General features: G+C 38.5%; 1 protein-coding gene across 1 annotated transcript in view; it reads right to left on the reverse strand.

Annotated features, from left to right (window-relative positions):
* The window catches only part of WWC1 (WW and C2 domain containing 1), a 97,844-nt gene that overhangs the window by 21,921 nt on the left and 56,846 nt on the right, over positions 1 to 19,077 (reverse strand). Inside the window, exons 7-15 of the mRNA XM_075274740.1 lie at positions 17,444 to 17,590; positions 16,610 to 16,683; positions 14,871 to 15,113; positions 9,583 to 9,672; positions 8,554 to 9,071; positions 5,203 to 5,311; positions 3,576 to 3,653; positions 2,445 to 2,531; positions 780 to 972 (exon numbers count right to left, since the gene is read on the reverse strand). Coding sequence (XP_075130841.1) covers positions 780 to 972; positions 2,445 to 2,531; positions 3,576 to 3,653; positions 5,203 to 5,311; positions 8,554 to 9,071; positions 9,583 to 9,672; positions 14,871 to 15,113; positions 16,610 to 16,683; positions 17,444 to 17,590 — 1,539 coding nt within the window. The remainder of the gene's footprint in view (positions 1 to 779; positions 973 to 2,444; positions 2,532 to 3,575; positions 3,654 to 5,202; positions 5,312 to 8,553; positions 9,072 to 9,582; positions 9,673 to 14,870; positions 15,114 to 16,609; positions 16,684 to 17,443; positions 17,591 to 19,077) is intronic.

The raw sequence follows: 19,077 nt of genomic DNA on the forward strand, positions 1-19,077 counted from the left end.
TGACTACAAATTCTAGCATCCTACTTTCTTTCTTTCTCCAGCTCTGCTTTCTTCCTCTTCCGTCTCCTGAGCATGTGACTACTGCCACTATTATTCTAAGCCATTCATGTATAAGTAATCTGTCCCTGAAGGGCTGGGAATCTTACTGTGTTCACACGACACAATTGGTAGGAGGATGCCACACTCATATGGTGATGTGTTGATATGTTACAGCACTGGGAGGACCTTTTTGTGCCATATACAAAAAAGCGGAAGTGACACCGAGCATCATATTGTGTAGTAGGCTTAAACAAGTGGAAATATTTGGGTAAGAGTGCCTGACTGGCTCCTTACATTGTCACAACAGCCAAATAGACATGATTATAAAATCCGAAATTGAGGTAGCAGTGACTTTGTCCTTACGTCAACGATGTGTTACGAAAAATGTAAACAGGACCATCAGGGTTGGCGGTGCACGAAATGGGAGGGGTTAGAACAATGCGCACGCTTCAACATATAATGCGTCAGAATCCGTAGGTCGTGAAAACAGGACAAAATTTACTAAAACAACAAGCACTAAGCGTTTCAGGTATTACCCTTTTTCAAGTGAATAAAAGTAGCTGGCCGCTGTTTGCTAATAGCGTGAGCTATCTAACCCATAATTAGATTTATTCCTTTTCATTTTTAATGCTAAGACCATCTGTTGTGGCTTGTGACCTACTGCACTGAAACTGTAATGTGATTTTTTTTTTTTGCTTTACTGTAATATCTGATTTATGTTATAATAAGATAAAAATTACCAGACATTCTTCTCGACATTTGCTTTGTAATAGGCAGACATCGATTCTCAAAGTTTTTTGACGTAAAGTTGCATGGGATACTGGCACCAAAAACATTTCGTTGTACATCAGAATGTCTGATACATCCACAGTTCTTGTCCGAAATAAACAGCTTGTGCTTTCAGAGCAGGGAAGAACAGCAATGCGGATGTATCTGTGGATAACAAAATAAAATAGTTATTGAAGGAAGGTATAAAGACATGTAATACTCTAACTTTGTAACACGCCACATTAAAATCTAATTCTTTAGGACTTGTCTTAGAGTCTACAGGTCTGAAATGAGAATCTCCAGCAATCCCATAAAAGTGAATGCAGTACACGTGCTTCATTCACATTGGGCATTCGAAGACTTCTTAACAATCTGTACACACATATCTTTCCATTTTCCAAAAGCCCAACAAGACACATCTCTCAAGGGGTTCCAGCAATGCTGTTACTGTATTACACCTGGTGTATGTCTGAGGAGAGTGCATGACTAGGATTTTCTCTCTGCTATGAATCCTTGTATCCTGCACGTCCCTCTTAGATCCTGCACATAACACAGTAGATCAGTTTTCTCAGAGTTCACCTTTAAAAGCTATTCCTGTTTGATATTTGTATGGCATATCCGCAGGTTAAGCCATTTGATGGGCGAGAGTTTCATTTCTGTGATACATCTATGTATTGAGAGAATGGAGGTCCACTGACTGTCTGTTGGGCCAGATAATGTCTCCTTACATGCATGCAGAAGTCTACACTGTACTTATAGAAAGTGTTCACTCCCATAAACTAAAGAAAAATCAGGAAAATACCCTCATATATACAGTATTCCTCAATTAAAGCAGGTGGGAGACCCTATCAGACATCTGTGATATATATTCTGTCCATATGGATTTAAAGTCTTGAATAGGAATAGTCCTTTACTGTTTTGCAAAAGTGGTGAAAGTTGTAAGGAGAACGTTACGGCCTGTTTTATAATTATTAGGAAGTTAGATCGGGTAATAAAGTATATTACAGTCACCATACAACCCTCAACACAACAGGAAAAACTAAAGTTACAAGGTAATCCTTCTATAGTTTGTAGTTTCTGTACATCTCTGCTCTAAGAAGTTCATAGTGTTTCTGCTATTACAAAGGCAGGTGGAAGAAACGCAGCTTTATCCTACACATAACCTTGAAGAAAGTATATGCTTACATACAGTATATGCTGCATGCCCTTTAAAAATGTGATCTAGTATCTCTTTATTGTAAAGCAGAGTTGCATAAGGGGCCTTGCTGTATATTCAATAAACAGATCAAAGAGAATAATGAAAGATTTCATGAGATGTAGAAGTCTGATGTACCGCACAGTGTTATAGCCATCAAGGTGCTTGTTATCTCCATTCCACATCTACACTGTAAACATCTATGTCGGGGCACGTCCCTCTGTGTGATGTGTACAGCGACTTATAATTATTATATAACATTTCACTAGAAATAGAACAGGATTCTGATCAGCCCGGTGCTATGTGTGGCTCACAGAGTACTGGGAGACTACATCTAGGAGGGGCCTGGTCCATTATAGTACACACCTTCCTCATGTACCTGCCTGACAACTAGCAATGTTAGCCTAAAAATGTCTGAATTATAAGAATTTGTTGCACTTACACTTTCTGGTCCTGTTGAAGCAACAAAGCAGCTGAGTTATCAAGCTGCACAATAAATATGGCAAACTGCCTGTTCTTTTCATCGTACCTGGATGAGACAAAAAAAACATTAAATGAAAATTTATACAATCCAAAGATAAAACCTGGCACTCAAATATCCAACTATAATACTGTAATGGATGGATTAGAAAACCCATTTACTTTTACTATTAGGAAATTCCAATATAATAGAGGAGGGTCTCCTGTGTAGTATTATCACTTGTTATGGAGTACCTCTTGCATTTTCAAAAGGTGAAAGCCATGGGGGAAGCCCTGCAGCATAAACTAGCAGGTTAGTATACAGTGCAGGTTGTGGTAGCCGCACGTGGATAAGAATTGGCATATCACATCCACTGTCCTTATCCTGTACATTGCAACCAATTGGCCACTGGTGAGATCATGACTTACTAGGCTGACTTCAATGGGCACGTTCTTGTATTTTCTTATGGTGGTGACATGCCATACATCCATGAGTCTGCTAAAGTCATTGGTTTTGTGCCATATACGCTGGCATCATTGCTAAAGCCAATGACTGACCGCAGCATTCACATGGTTGTACTGAACACCACAACTGTAGGAAAATGAAGAGAGACTGGTGACTGCTGAAGCAGGCCTGGAGGAGTATTTATAGAGTAGCAAATAGTTTTGTTTTCTCCTTTATGTCAAGTGTATCATGAGAATAGTGGTTGGTAAAAGTCAATAATTATACCGCTTGAAAGTCAAGATCACTCTCAGCTCTCCATGTACAATGTGACTAACAGACCCAGAAAGTGGGGAAAATGAGGAAGGTCGGAAGTAGGAAAGTGACTGGAAGTACATAGGTTGGAAAATGAGTGAACAAGAATTCATAGTCTTCAATGTCTGACATTCTTCCTATGCCCAGTACCAGTAGGAAGAGCGATTCTGAAGCAACAATTGGCTTTGCAAGACAAGTACTGTATACATATAAGGCAGAAGAAAATATGAATATACAGAACCACAAGTAAGCTTTGGGAAGAGATAGGCTTTAAGGTTGTCATGGTCTTTTTCATGCTTTAGTATACCATTAGAAAAAAAAATATTCCAGACATCTCCGCTACGTGTTTATCCTTACTTCATCCCAATCTTGATCCTGGCTGTACCCAGGCTCTCTGGATCATCACCATCACAATCTGTATTTTCCAGTATCTGCCTAAAACAGCAAGAAAAATGCAAATAAGGTTAAAGGACATTTCCAGAAAATAACTCTAATAATCCCTCCTTAGAATAGCCCATAAATGTGCGACCCCCAGCGATCAGCAAGGCAAAGCAAATAATATCAGGGGCTGCATTAAGAGATATAGTATTGTCTCTATAAAAAAAATCTTTGGCCGGAACACATGTGGAAGACTAAGCACAATTTTGGGCACTTCTTTATAGGAAGAAAATAGTTGAATTGGTGATGAAGGTGAAAGTAATAAAGGGATGGGCGGATTATAAAGACAGTTATATCTCTCTATACCAAGGCCTGTAACTGTGACAAGGAGCATCCTCTGTGTCTGGAGTATTAAAGGTTTTACCATAGTCATAGATGGGACTTCAGTAAGAGGGGCCTGGATGTCTTTCTTCAAAGCACATATATCACAAGTTATGGGAACTACAAGTTTTTTTTGTGTTAGGATGTTGATCCAGGGATTATTCCAATTGCCATACATGGAAATGGGAAGGGATTGTACCTTTATCCAGTCTGTTTACTACATTTCTGTGTAACGTGTTTTATTTAGATGTTTTTTTTTTTTGTCTATTTTTTAACAAAAAAAAAGAAACTACTTCATTAGTTTTAATATGGTTGAACTGCATTAGCAGCTGCACATATATAGGCCATTCTGTGTACTGCAAATCTGCAATTCATTGCATTGAAAATCCCTTTAGGCTGAGACCACACTTTTAGCCAGAAATGAGAGAAAGTGAGAAAAGTCCTGCATCGAGGTTTCAGTATAAAACCAGCAGACACCCAGCAGACCCCATTACAGTCTATAGACTCCTCCAGTGTCCGCGGGTAACCGCTGTTATAGCAGTCGGGCTCTCCATTGTTTGGGTCCCGTGGTGGACCTAAATGACTGATATCCCAGTGCAGATGTGAACCTAGCCTTAGCAGAAGAGAGACATAGGAGCTTCCTATATATTCCCCCATTCTATTTGAAGCTTTGCTAAAAAACAAACCTACAGCAAAAACAGTATTTCTGCAACGTGTGGCCATATCCATATTTCTCGTCCATGCAAAGCAGATTGACATTTTATTTTTTTATTAATTATTATTATTCTTCAGTATAGATTTCTATGTCTCTGGGTCCATGAAAATGGACAGCACTTGCACCGCATCTATGTACTGTCTGTGATTTTCTTGGATCTAAAGACTTTAATGTTTGTGGAAAAAGAATGAATATGCATGAACCCATTAGAATTATTCCAGGAGGGACACCACACTTCGGAATAAAATGGTTGTGTGAATGAAGCCTTATCATTTTTTTTTTTTTTTAATGTTATAATATCTGGAGGTTGAGCAGTTTTTATTCATCTGACACAGTTCACATCAGAATCTTGTGCCCGTTGGATAAAACTTCTACAAGTTTTCAGCCTTTGAAAATATATATGCACAGCAAGCAGTGTTCTGAAAACTAAAGAAAGTCGCAGACCCTGATCCTGCAGATGTGAAGGATAACAAGTACTTTAGTTTTATGCCTCAGTACAGACTGCAGTACCTCTGTGTGGCTGCCTCATAGACTCCACTGTCTCCAGCGACCGACTCATCTGACACGGCTGCCGACACCCCGGAAACTTTCAAACCAGAAACTGGAATACAACTTAGACCTGTTCAAAGTCATTGACAAAGAAACATGAAATATGCAATATACTGGAGTGGTCATACAGTACTTCTACATGCTTCTGTGCTTTCCATCTATTCCGGTTTTCTGGCCCACTTTGTTCCTTCTGTGCACCACTCGCCTCTTTTTATGAAAGTGGGAGGAGATGAAGGCTAAGCGGATATGTCTCAGCCTGACAAATTTATTATACTCACTCCAAAATTCTTAGGGAAGCCATATCTGAATCTACACCGGTTCCTGGCTGGCGTATATATCTAAATTCTGGCACAGTGCACCGGAGTGTCAGGCTCTTAATTCATGCGCATTTCACACCAGCTAGGGAATTTATTAAGACTGGCATACAGAACCCAAGTCTTAATAAATTCCCTCCACTTTGTTCCAACTCACAATGTAGTATACTGTTTTAAATTTAAGGCTAAAGCCCCATATAGCATTCTGCAGCAAAAAAGCACTGCGAGAAACCCACGACGACAATGCATCACGGTTTTCCCGCATGGCTTTTCACAGAAAGTCTGCAATATGGAGCCCTGGCCTCAGGAACAGTTTTGCTTTTGTTTTTTTCATTGTTGCATATTACAACCTAGAACTTCCTTATTTTTCCATCAATGTAACTGTGTAAGGGCTTGATTATTGACTACATTTTATTAACTCTTTCTGGGGAGATAGAAAAAAAATCTGCACTAACTCTGGCATTGTGTGTTTAACCGTAAATTTTGCACCGTTCACCGTATGGCATAAATAACACTTAAATTCTGCGGGTCAGTATGATTACAGAGATAACTAATCTATTTATGTCTTTTACGTGTAGTTAATTTTATGCAATAAAAACACTTTTTGAGAAGAATCTTTTGCTTTTTTTGTCACCATCTTCTAAGTGCTAAAACTTTTTATTTTTTATTTTTCCATCAATGGATTTAGATAGCCCCTTCTGTCTGTGTCCGTTCCCATTGATTGTAATGTAAACAATATGGTAGAAGTTTTCCTCCATCGTGTTTTACTTTGGTTATGGAAGAAAATGTCCGGGGTGTATTTGCATTAATTTTTAAACATTTTATCTATTTATTTCTACGACTTTTTTTTTAACTCCCCCAGGAGACTAGATTGTACTATCTTCTGATCGTTCATGTAATACATTACAGTACTACGGACAATGTAAGGACCACCATCTTACCTAACTATGTAACTTTGTAATGATGCCAGCTCAGCTGCTGAACCAGCACCATCTTGCACTGTATGTGTATTGGAAAAGGACAGAACTGTTTCCCTGGGTGTGCATACGCGTTTGTCAGGATGGGGTTAAATGAAGATTTTATAGATCTGCATTGTTAACAAACTACACATTATGACAATATCAACATCACTGAAACACTCCCATGATATTATGAGTCTAAGGCAAATTTCTCATGCAAATCTTCTGGTCAGTATTTTGCATCAGTATTTGTAAATAAAACCCAGTGTGTAATTTACAAAGTAAAAACTATCATGGACATTTTTTTTATTTTTTTTTTACCTCTCTCTTGTTTAGGAACCAGTCTTGGTTTTGTTTCACAAATACTGATGTAAAAATACTGCCATGTGAAAGTGCCCTGACAGCCAATGCGCGCGGTGTCCGCCCTGTGCCATTCCGCTGGGTTTCTATCCTCAGCCTCAAGAAACTGGACAGGGGATAGAAACACAGCATTCAGCTTTAAATCCCATTCAAATGAGGACGGGAACCCGGCGGAATGGCACAGGGCGGACATCGGGGGCAAGTGTGAACGCCCCCTAAAAAGAAATCCTAACAAATTTTTCCTTTGCACCTTGAGTTTTATTATCTTTTATTAAACCACTGGCTAAATAGATCAGTTCTAATAATATTTTGATAAAATTATTTTCTTAAGTTTTCTAAAAGCTGTTTCAAGCTTCTTCAAAATTATATATTCTTCTAATCAATTAATTTACAGTATATAAAGAAAATGGAAAGGCTAAAAAGAGAACGGGCTAAAGAAAGTGAACACCAAATCCAATATTCTACTGTTGCAACATGTGCATTTGTACTTTAAAGCTGAAAGTACACAGCTTGGAGGCTTGGTTTCATGATAAGTCTAGCGCATCTTGGGTGAGCTTGTGTACCATAATAGATTTCAGCTGTAACTCGCACCTTTTTCCGCCCCCTCCTCGGCCTTTTTAAAAAGTGGCAAGTGGGGCATTTTCTGAGGTAGCTCCTTTAGTAAATTCACCCTATTGAGTTTTTATTGACTTTTTGGTTCAGATTTTGCTGAGATGGGAGTGGATTTAAGAGGAATGGGAAATATGAGGAAAAGACTTATATTTCTCCTAACCTGAGCTATAAGAGTGTGATGGAGCATGCCACATATAGAAGAAAAGTAAAGGGCTCATGTACCTTTTAGGAATCCCTGTTACAGCTTTGAATACAAAGAAGCTAAAAATAACAAATATAATGTGGCTGGAATTTGTTTGGAGAAATTCATATGGTGAAAATGGAAGAGGAATTTAAGGCCCGATTGACATCTGCATTCAGGCCATTCCGTTCCCATTTCCGCATTTTTCGTGTGGAAGCCACACGGACCCATTATAATCTATGAGGTCCATGGGTTTCCTAAAGTAATCACTTTATTATGCAGATTAGGTTTCTGTTTGGTGGGGGAAATCCCCAAGCGGACTTCCCGAACATAAACCCATGCGAAGATGTCAACTGGGCCTGAGACGGATTTCTGCCTAAAATTCCTCTTCCATTTCTGCCCCTCTTTTCACCTGCTCATGAGGCTCGTTCATCAAGTCTCAAGATGCAGGTTCAGCAGCTGATTTATCTGAGCAATCTACAGCAAGATAGAGCAAGATTTGAGTCGTGATGCGACATGTAAATGTACCCTTAAGGAGTTGAATTGCTTGTACATGGCATAGCTCTTATTGATGTTAGTAAATACATTACGCTCAAAACCTAGATCCTATTTTATAACACAAGTTTAAATAATGATGGAAAGTTGTACAAGGGCTTCATATATACGTTTATCTTCTAGACTCTCTACCTTTTACTGCAATAACACACACACAAAAAAATTGTCATTAATTTTACCATAACTGAGGTAAAACCTGATGTATTTGCCCTAGTTCAGCTGTATTTTCAGGCACTTTCACATAATACGGGCATTTTCACCACCTTAAAGAAAAGGTGCTAGTGTATCATGAGAATCTTTTCTATTCTTATTTTAGATATTCTTATTTTACCTTGTCCAACAGCTTTGACTTCTGGTTCATGTAGATAGTTATCTGCAGAAAGACTAAGTTCTGAAAAATGGTTGCTTAGATCAAAATCATCGAAGTCCATATTGTTTAAGAAAGTATCTCCGGTTAAAAGAGGGTCTGCTACGAGAGGTGAACAAGGTGGAGATGGCGAAGAAAGTGAGGACCTGGGTGATAATGAGGTCATAGATTTCGGTGTACCAGTCAAGGACCTTAGGGCCTGGACACGACCTGTTGGATCAGTCTTCTGAGATTTGACCACTTCATTTTCATGAATGGTCGTGATACAACCGGAAGGTCGAAACCCAGATGTTCCTTCCTGAAGCAGAAAGTCCATGCTGTTCTGGTATTCCACGTCTAATTGATCTAACTGTTCATAGTACAAATCTGTACAACTTGCAGATGTAGAAGAGTCCTGACTTGAGGTCACTAGAGATCCCATGCTAGATGCTAAGGATCCAGGGCTGCTGCCCGATGAAAGTGACTGAGTGCTAGTTGAGAGACTAAAAACAAATAATAATATAGTATAAGTTTATATAGACATACAAAATACAAGAGTATGTTTCAAATCCAAACAAAACTCCAGGAATTTACTTTAGAAAATCTGCTTTTGCTGGCTGTTATTTGTGGTAGTCGGCCAAACAAAAGGTTAGCATCAAAGAAGATAAAGAATAAGATCCTCTGTTGGCAAGGGGTAAGTGTATGGGACATTTGTGGCTAGAATTTATATGCACTCTGTGTTACACTTTTTGAGGATAGACTACAGCATGGAGCACACGTGTGACTGGAATTATTTGCCAGCACTCTGTAGTTAGGAATGCAGTGTCCATGGTATGAGGCCATTAATGATTATACATATACTGTATATTCCACGAGAACTGATCAATGTTAAACATTTTAGCCAAGAATATTGTAAGGAAGTGAATACAGTTGAGGCATACCAGCATTACACCCTATTAATAGTGATCATTACTATATACTATAATATTATCTTCCTTCTTATTTAATACATACCTTTTCAGTTGTGTGTGCAGAGATGCAATTAACCTTGTTGTCTCTTCTAACTCCCTGACCAACTGGTTTCTTCTGCTGTTCAGCTTCAATCTAAAAAAAAATATAAAAGAACACTAGTAAGCCACATGGTGCTCTCATTGTAATGAAATGGAATGGAGTCAGTCTACAAGTACAGAAGGTCAAGTTTCCATCGTTATTCAATTCTTACCATTTAGGTTTTTTTTTATGTTACAAGTTGTAAGCATACAGGTCTTAGAGTAGTAGCATACTTAAGGAAATTACAGCCTTGACCTTAATGCGTGTCTCCAATTATAAAATCATGTTTTATTAATGAATAGTACAGGTCAATATAAGAAACTATGTAATATGTTTCCTTCTCCACAGATTAGTCTCTTCCTCCTTATCTTCACTCCTTCTGTTTGTTTACATAGAGTCCATATCCCATATCCATAGCCAGCTTACAAACAGAACTATACTGGGAGATAAGGCTGTTACTTGATTTATTGCCTTATTCTGTGTAATGGTAGAGTCTTATCTTGAAGGTACGGCAGTGTCAGCAGTGTTTTTCTTTTTGTATTTTAATCATCGCCTTCCTAGAGCTAATCATAGCTGATTGAGGGCCTGGTTTTTTTTGTGGGATGAGTTGTATTTTATAGGTTACATTTTTATTAACTTTTTACGAAGATCGGGAAAAAAAATGCAATTCCACATTGACACATTCATATGATCAGCAGTCCAATAGGAGCAGTTGCCCTGGCACATCCTGTGTCCAAAACGTGGTGGAGATCTATTATTAATTTATGCCATATATCTGCAAACTTTGGATCTGCAACTTTTTAAATGTATATGCTACTTTTATGAAATCATGCGGGAAATGACTACTGCTGTCTAAAGATGTGGCCTGGAGGATGAGCCACTACATTTATGAAGAGGTGTGCCAGGGATATATATAAACGGTCATTCAGCACGCCAGTCTTGAGAAATGTGCTCCATTGAGTGCTATGTAGTGTGAAGAGTAGAAGACAGAAGCTTCTTCTCCAGGTCCCGTCTGTATTGGACCCCACCTTTGCCTTTTCCACCACCCCTTCCCTTTCCATAGATTATGTTATAAAAAGTAACTCCGCTTGAAGGAATATTTCTTTAATAAAATACACTACCATGTTTCTTATATTCTTTTATATTCCTGAAATTTTTATTTCCTAAGTTTTTCTATCTGATAGTTCTAGCGCTGATTAGTCGCTGTGAACTACTTCTCTTTTCTCCTCCTGACCAAAGAGCTGATCATTGTTTGTCCTACTCCTTGGTTTCCCTGTTTTCAGCAGTCATCTGCAAAAAGAGAACCCGCCAGCAATTGTCCCTGCTGCGCACTATAAGAAAAAAATAAGCATTATACAGCACCCATTAGTCAGTAGCCTGTCTGTGTAATCTGATAAGAATGTCTCAATATTTTATATTTCATAATCGTAATTAATACAAAATGGAACTAATTGTATTAAATCCATAAACTGCAGGTAAAATTACAAAGAAAGGAGGCTAAATAAGGTGCCCGATAAACAAGATGAGAACAACAAAGCTACCATATCTATTGTTCCCTATAAATACACACACATGAGCTGAAAAGATAATGTCTAACATGAAATGTTGCGGATTAAAAAACAAAGGGAATAATACCTAATTTGAAGGAAACAAACGTCTTAGAAACTAAATCATGGCATATAAATGTTGGTGAATGCATTCTCAATGTGTGTTCCCATAGATAAGTGTTATCTATTGTTCGCCTAAGTGCCCATTTTTCTCATAGTGCCATTGCTAAAAAGAATTAACATATCATAATTACAAAGCAAATGATAACACCCACACCAGAGGTAACTAATATAAAAGAGCATTAGGTTATTGCTGTGTTAAATGCTACATAATACCTAAGAGTGTCCTGCAATTAAGCTAAAAAAACCATGGTGACTTATGTTTTAGTTTACTTTTCTTTTTACAATTAGCATTCCAACCCATCCATTTTATAAAGACAGTCTGTGACAAAAGAGGTCATTAGGAGACTGTCCATAATGTTCATGTAAACTAATGAGGTCATTAGGGCCAGTCCGAGCCCTAATGGTTGGACTACAGTTTACAAGGACATGCCAGATACTTGAAGATTTTTTATTTTTTTTTTTAACAGAACAAGATTGTGTACCCGGTTTATTTTAGCGCTACACCCAGATTTATAAACTTTTGTATTTTACACATTTATTTGTTAAAGGGGACCTTTCACCATCTGGGGAACATGCGGTTTTATATACCACTAGAAAGCTATCGGCTTTATCGTTATGTGCCCCCGGTTAAGAGCTATCGGTGCCGATACCAAAGCTCTTCACTGTCAGAAGGGCGTTTCTGACAGTCAGTGAGGAACTGCCTTCTTCACAGCAGTGTCTATAGCGCTGTACTATGAGAGGGGTCTTTGCTTATCGCCCAGTGATGACGCTGAGTGGTGAAGAATGCCCCCCAGTACTTGTCTATGGACAAGTACTATAAAGAAGGAGGGGACGTTCCTCACCACTCTCACAGTACAGTGCTATAGACGCTGCTGTGAGGAAGGGCGTTCCTAACTGACTGTCAGAAAGGCCTTTCTGACGGTGAAGAGCTACGGTACCGGCACCGATAGCTCTTCACCGGGGGCACTGAACGGGAAAGCGCACTGTCGGCTTTCTAGCGGTGTATTAAACCACATGTGCCCCAGATGGTGAAAGGTCCTCTTTAAAGGGATTCTATCATTAAAAAAACACATTTTAAACTAAAAGCATACAGGAATGGCCTTTAGAAAGGCTATTCATCTCTTACATTTATCTTGCTTACCACCTCTTCCACTGTCACTTTTTCCTTTGGGAGTGTGATGCAAAGAACATGAAGTGATAATCATACAACGGACTGCATGCTTGATGAGGCGTATTGGTCACATGTTGTAGCTGCAGCTTAATCCCATTGAAGTGAATGAAGCTAAACTACAATATCAGGCACAGCCCTACATAATGTATGGCACTGTGCTTGGTATTCAACTAACTGATCAGTGTAGGTGCTGGGTGTCAGACCCCACTGATCACATATTGATGACTTATCCTGAGGACAGGACATCAGTTTGTATTTCCCAGAAAACCTTATGTACAAAATTGTAGCATTAAAAAGGAACCACAATTTTATCACCAAAAGAATGTATATAAAGCTTTGTTTGCGTCATGTTTTATGCTGAATCTTCAGTGTGTGTTTACTGGGAAAAAGCAAAAAAAGGCTTTTGTAAGTCTCCATATGCCTGTGAAGGTGATCTCTCCTTAAGGAGTGATAATATCCCCAGAACTTGGTCTAGAAGTCTCTCATCTCTGCCAAATCAGTTTTCCCTACGCTGTGCTGAAGAGATCCAAGCAGATCGAAACAGCGCTGTCCACATCTGGGATATTGACTAAATCCCTCATCATAACATTAAGGCTTGTTGAAAAAGTTGGGCATGATGTTTAAGGGAGCTGCCCCTAGAGGGCAGCAAACAAAGGCACTGTTCTCCTATTTACATCTTGGGAAACAGATTTGCATATTTTTCCCATAATTCCCCTAGTGGAGCGAAAAAAGGGTTTTGTAAGTCTCCATATGCCTGTGAAGGTGATCCACTGTGAAGGTGTGCCATTTGTAAATAATATGTAGAAATAAAAGCTAGTAAGTTATGTTGGCTCATTCATTTGAGCTGACAGTGGAGGGGAAAGCCGCGACCGCGATGGTCGCGGCAGGAGGGTTTTGACCAGAGAGAGATGCGGCACTCTTGGTGTCAAAACCCGCGCGGGAAGTTCACGTGTGAACTAGCCCTAATTCTTATTTCAAGAGAAAAGAAAGGACACGTTATATTTTACATAGGATTTGGGAAAATAAAGCCAACTAATGGGGAATTGACTGCAACTATGTGATGGTAACAATGCTCATTTGCACATAGAAATGTGTCAAAACAATTCTGGCAAATGGAGTATAGGACGACAGTAATAGTGGCTGTCAGGTCAGTCAGTGTAAGGCATGACGATTATATTTTCTGACTAGCTTTCCAGATATGTTTTAGCCATTCAGTATATAGTCATGCAAAGAAACAATGAGCCAAATGCAAATCCTACAATATTTTCATTGACATCTAAAGCAGAAATGAAAGGTCACAATCCTGGGTTTTGGGATTTACACCATGTGCTTGACCTAACCTGTCAGACACTTGCACAGACATTCAGATAGACTGGTACCACCGTGTGCGATGCCATTTCTAATCTATGTGTCTCTCCCACTAGGTCTGGTAGACTTCAAGACTAAATAGTTAGCCAGGTATTTACAGAACTGCTTCCTGACGTCTGGCAGGCGAAATGATAAAAAAAAATAATAACATATGAGCAATTTATGTACCTGACATGAATTCCATAGATTCTATAGTATAAGTACCTACTTCCTTTCATTGTGGACTCTATCGGGTACAAACAGATCTATATACATAGACATTCTTGTCATTTCCAGACCCATCTTTGTCATGTCTTTCAAACTACTAAGGGAAATAATGTGATACATTGTTCGAGAAGATGGAAAACAGAACAGAAGACGTCTTCAGATTGTCTCTTTTACCAGTCAGATTATTAATTGGTCAATGAGAAGGTTTTTTTAAGATTACGGAGTTTCTCAGAAGCGAGATGACAATCTTGGGAAATGTCTGGTGCTTGCAGTGAAGATGTATAGCATAAATGTATTAGGATTTGATGAACAATATCACAATTATACAATACATACTACACTTGGTGCTTAGATTTGGGGGACTGTGTACACGAGCCCACCAACACTATAGATTAGAGTGTTACTATGCCTACAGGCTTGAAGGAGACTGTTATCTGGATAAAATAAAGAAACAAATGTTTCATCCTGTATATGTTCTTGAATACAGTTGCATTTGACTACTATTTTCACATCTTTTGATATATGTTTGAAGGACTATATTTTCAACAAAGAACCACAGAATATCTTTATACTACATTAAATAGCAATAATACCCGAAGATTTCTAGGCCACCAAAAAAACCACAGACATGTAGTTAGTACAATGGAAATGCCAAAATTGCTGTAAATTTTACAGACTTCATGTATTAAAAATCATTTTTGTAAGCCACTCAAGTCCAATTACAATTTCTCCCTACATTTTATAACCTGAAAGCTGAACTGTAATTGCTTGCTATAGTCCGACAAGTACACATTTGTAGGAAGCTCGCAGGATACATGAAGGTGCTGGTCTCTTACCTCTCAGTAAGTGCTTTGCTTTGTGTGTCTCTTGCAGCCTGTAAATCTTCTTCAAGTCGCTTCTTCTCTGACTCTAGTCTTTCCACGTCTGTCTGGCTCCATTTTCTTGGACTAATAAATCGCATTTCCTTTAAAAGCTCCTCTTTCTCATTTATTAAGATAAGACGGTCACGTTCAGAGTCAAGGACTCCGGGCCAGGCTTCGCTGTCCAGTTTTGCCAACTGTATCTTAATGTTAGATATCCTATAATGAGACATATATTATTTTACTCCCAGTACATTAATAAAGGATATATGGCACCTATTTAAAAAAAAGTTTTAGGTAAACTAGCAGTGCTGCTCAACAGTAGCACGTGCCTTACTTTCTCCAGAGTTGTTAGTTCTAATGATTAATGATTCTAATGTAAAAATAAGGTACTATATCCCACAGCAGCGCAGTCCCATTCAACAGTCACTATGCTATATTTTTTTTTAAATATAATTGTGTTTCTTACATCCTGTGCAGCTTTAATATGCACATCCACAACCATATATACAAGTCTGTGCCTGGACAAACAATGAAGGGAGCACTACACTAGCTGGGACGCCTTGGCCCCTTTATGCAACTGTGCCTAGGGTTGGATCAACCCAGATCAAATAATGACGTCCCATTTTAAGACTAGGATATCAATCTTACAGTCTAATTCATTTTAAGCTATGTCAGCATGTTTATTATTCATATGCTGTAACATCATCAGGCAGATTCATGAAAACTAGTGTTTTTAATCCCAGTCATAACCCCCAAGCCAGCAGATGATGTGTATCATTTATGAGGGGACATACTCCATACTGCACCGTTCAGGGAAATATTATTATTGTTTATTTATATAGCACCATTAATTCCATGGTGCTTTACATTTGAGGGTTTACATACAATACACAAAATATACTGGTAGATGCGATACTAACAATGACCGACTGGCGCAGTGGGATAGAGGGCCCTGCCTGTGAGGACTTACAACATACTTGTACGTTTGCTACATCATTTTGACAGATTTCGGGTGTATGCGACAGTGAGTCTGGAAAGGCCAATAGCAAAAAAAACTAATTTGTTCAAAAAATTGCTATTCTTTTATACATTGTATGCCAGAAAACTAGTTTACAAGGCATAAATCTGGCCCACTGTATTTCTTTTCCTTGTTCTATGACATCAGTGAGTTCATTTCCTCTCTTCTATGACATGAATGTGGATGTTATAGCGCTGTCTCCTCACTTTGGTCAGTACTCATGTGTTATGACATACCTGTTTGTTTCTGAGCAGTTATGAATCAGTTATGAATCTGTTAAAGGGATTTCCCAGCATTAGAATTTCCTTTTACCCTCAATAATGATAAGAAAGAACAGGTCCCAGCACTAAGATCACCTGTAGGTTACCATAACTTCTTCGCTAAATTCAGTGCCAGATTCTGTTCATTTTTCACATCTCACTTATGTCTGGATGTCATAATATATGACGACTCTTTTGATGCACAAATGTGAATATTTAATTCAGAGATTTTTTTTAACCTCCAATAATGTTTTCTTGTACAGTCAGATTAAAATAAATAAGGAGCGCAATCTACCTGCGCTCATAACTGCGTGATTCAAGTCCAACAAATTCCAAAGCGATATTACAACGGCACTTTGGCAACCTGTGTATCTTTTAGCAGAAAACTATATGTAGCAACTAAAAACATAAACAGCTGGAAAAACAGCAATTACCTTCTCTTTGCTTCTTCGTATCGAAGCCGTAATCTGACCTTCTCCGCCAACTGGTTATTACTGATCACGGCGAGCTAGGGAACAATAATATCATACAAGTGTATCATGTTCTTTCTGTTGTGTCTATCACAAAATCTGTGTTCTCTCCTCCCATAATTTTATGTAAAAACTAGATAGACAATTTTATAACATGTTGCTCAGTAACACTGAAAATAATAATATCTGTAAAGTGCTGAGAAATATCTTGATGCGACATGAGTAATGGACCTAGTGCAAACCTTAGGGATATAATATAAAATATTACTGCTCATACACTGTACAGTAGGGCTAACCCACTGAATTTAGAAAGCCAGGTAAAGGCACCAGTAACGTTGGGAATACACAAGGGATATCTGTCAGATATATACCAGTTTGGTTTGGCTAGGCAGACATGTTTATTTTGATATGAATAAGGTGAATAGGCAACTGATAGTGAAGTATTATTTCTTACAGAAGCAAAAGATCAAGCATGTTGAAATCTGACATGTCTGATCCTGCTTTGACATGACAGCTGGCCTCAATACGCAGCTCATCAACAAAATCATCTTTCACGCTTATAGCAGCATAACCCAGGGTGACTGAGACATGTCATGGAGTTGTGTAAAGATGTCCACATAGCAGGATAGCAACAGCATACAAGCCTATCAGGAGATGAGAATATTGGTAAGATACTTTGCTCTAACATTGATTTCTATGAAACAAGGAAATTTGACATTTGGCCCCGTGCCTGGTGATGAAAAATGGCTTAGGTGTATTACTACAAAGTGATGAAAAAATGTGAAAAATTGTACTTACGTTTCCTGATAGGTCAGTCTGGGAACTCACATTCTGATACTGTCTAGACAGGGAAAGACTTGAGCTATTCAAAGATGTCTCACTTGACCAAAGGTCTGACTGAGAGCCTTTATCAATGAGGAAGCCATTTTTCAACCTGGCAAGGCTCTGGAAAAATAAAACACAATAGCTTTAAGTGAATATATAGTTTGCTAGAGTACAACATACAGTATATGATGCAGTGTAAACAAAATTATGTTAGATATTACCCGCCACAGTACTCAATACTACTCGCATAAGCAAGGGGACTATTAAAACAACCCAGTCTACACTATGGTAAGACCTTGAGTATATACCATTTTGGACACATGAGCTCACCAGTATATACTTCCTAGGATAGGAAAATTATAGATCAGTGCAGTGTGAAGAAATATCAGTGGATCCAGTGTAGGTTTCAAATAAATTTATCTGATGTCCATAGAGTCTAAATGATGTAGCACCATGAGGAAGAAACCAATACAATCTAGTAATGCACAGAGACCCCACCCTAGGCACACCGCCGAAAGCGGGCTGAGACCTACTTTGGATCCACTGGAATCTCTCTCTTTCTTAATTCTTGAAACTGTATGTGAATGGAAGCAGCAGCCAACTTCTTCTACATGCATAACAAGGTCCCTTGCATTGAGTATAACCTAACTACATGCCTACGGCACACCACAATGGATGTTCCCTTCCAACTGTTTGAGCATCCCTATAAAGGTGAACACCCAAAATTAATTTCTCAGCATATCACTCAAACAAAAAATTGCAGGTGTGAATCAAAGACATGACACTCTAAACAAAATACCTAGAAATATAAATTCTGCTCTGTTCACAATCTTACATTTCCAGTGAATTACATTTTTTAGAGGTTCTGGAGACCTGCAATGGTCATGGACCCCACTAATGTGAAGCCCCCACACCGATAGGTCAGGGGCCTCTCCCTATTCCTTAACCTCAGCTTTTCCCTGTCTATTAGAATAAAGGTAAATTCCCTTATTATAAGGTACATTATAAGGTTGATAAATGTCATGGCTTATTATTACAGATTGATTATTAGAGAGAAATAGGGTAGGAAAGTTCTCTGTGCTGAGATATTGGAAAACAAAGCCCCCATCTCCCCCCAGCTGTCTGCTCCTGACTACATGAATGGGGCAGATCAGAACAAGGACAAGCAGGGTGTGATAAATGAACAGATCTATAGAAAGCATCACACCCACAATATTTCTGTTTGCCCTGTTTACACCATACACATTAATACGGCTGCGCTTTATTATTATAAACATGATGAAATCTATTCTATTAATACGGTTTTGGAGGCAGAAATGATTCTCTTCAGGCTTAAAACTGATGAACAGATTGTTTGCAAACTAACATTTGGCATAAACATTGCACAATATGACTTCTTGGATAGATTTGTCATGTCCATCAAATATCTCTTTATTCCTCAGTTTGTGACCACTATTCAGCTCTTGGCTATAATGCAATGAAATGTACATGAAAGTATTGTCAGGCATTTATGAAATCTACTGTGAAGGAAATATGAGTAGGGTTGAGCCGATCTTGAAATTTCAGGATCATTTTTAAAATCCGATTTCTGATAATTTTCCATTCAA

This window comes from Leptodactylus fuscus, chromosome 5, assembly GCF_031893055.1.
Source record: "Leptodactylus fuscus isolate aLepFus1 chromosome 5, aLepFus1.hap2, whole genome shotgun sequence".
Classification (NCBI taxonomy): domain Eukaryota; kingdom Metazoa; phylum Chordata; class Amphibia; order Anura; family Leptodactylidae; genus Leptodactylus; species Leptodactylus fuscus.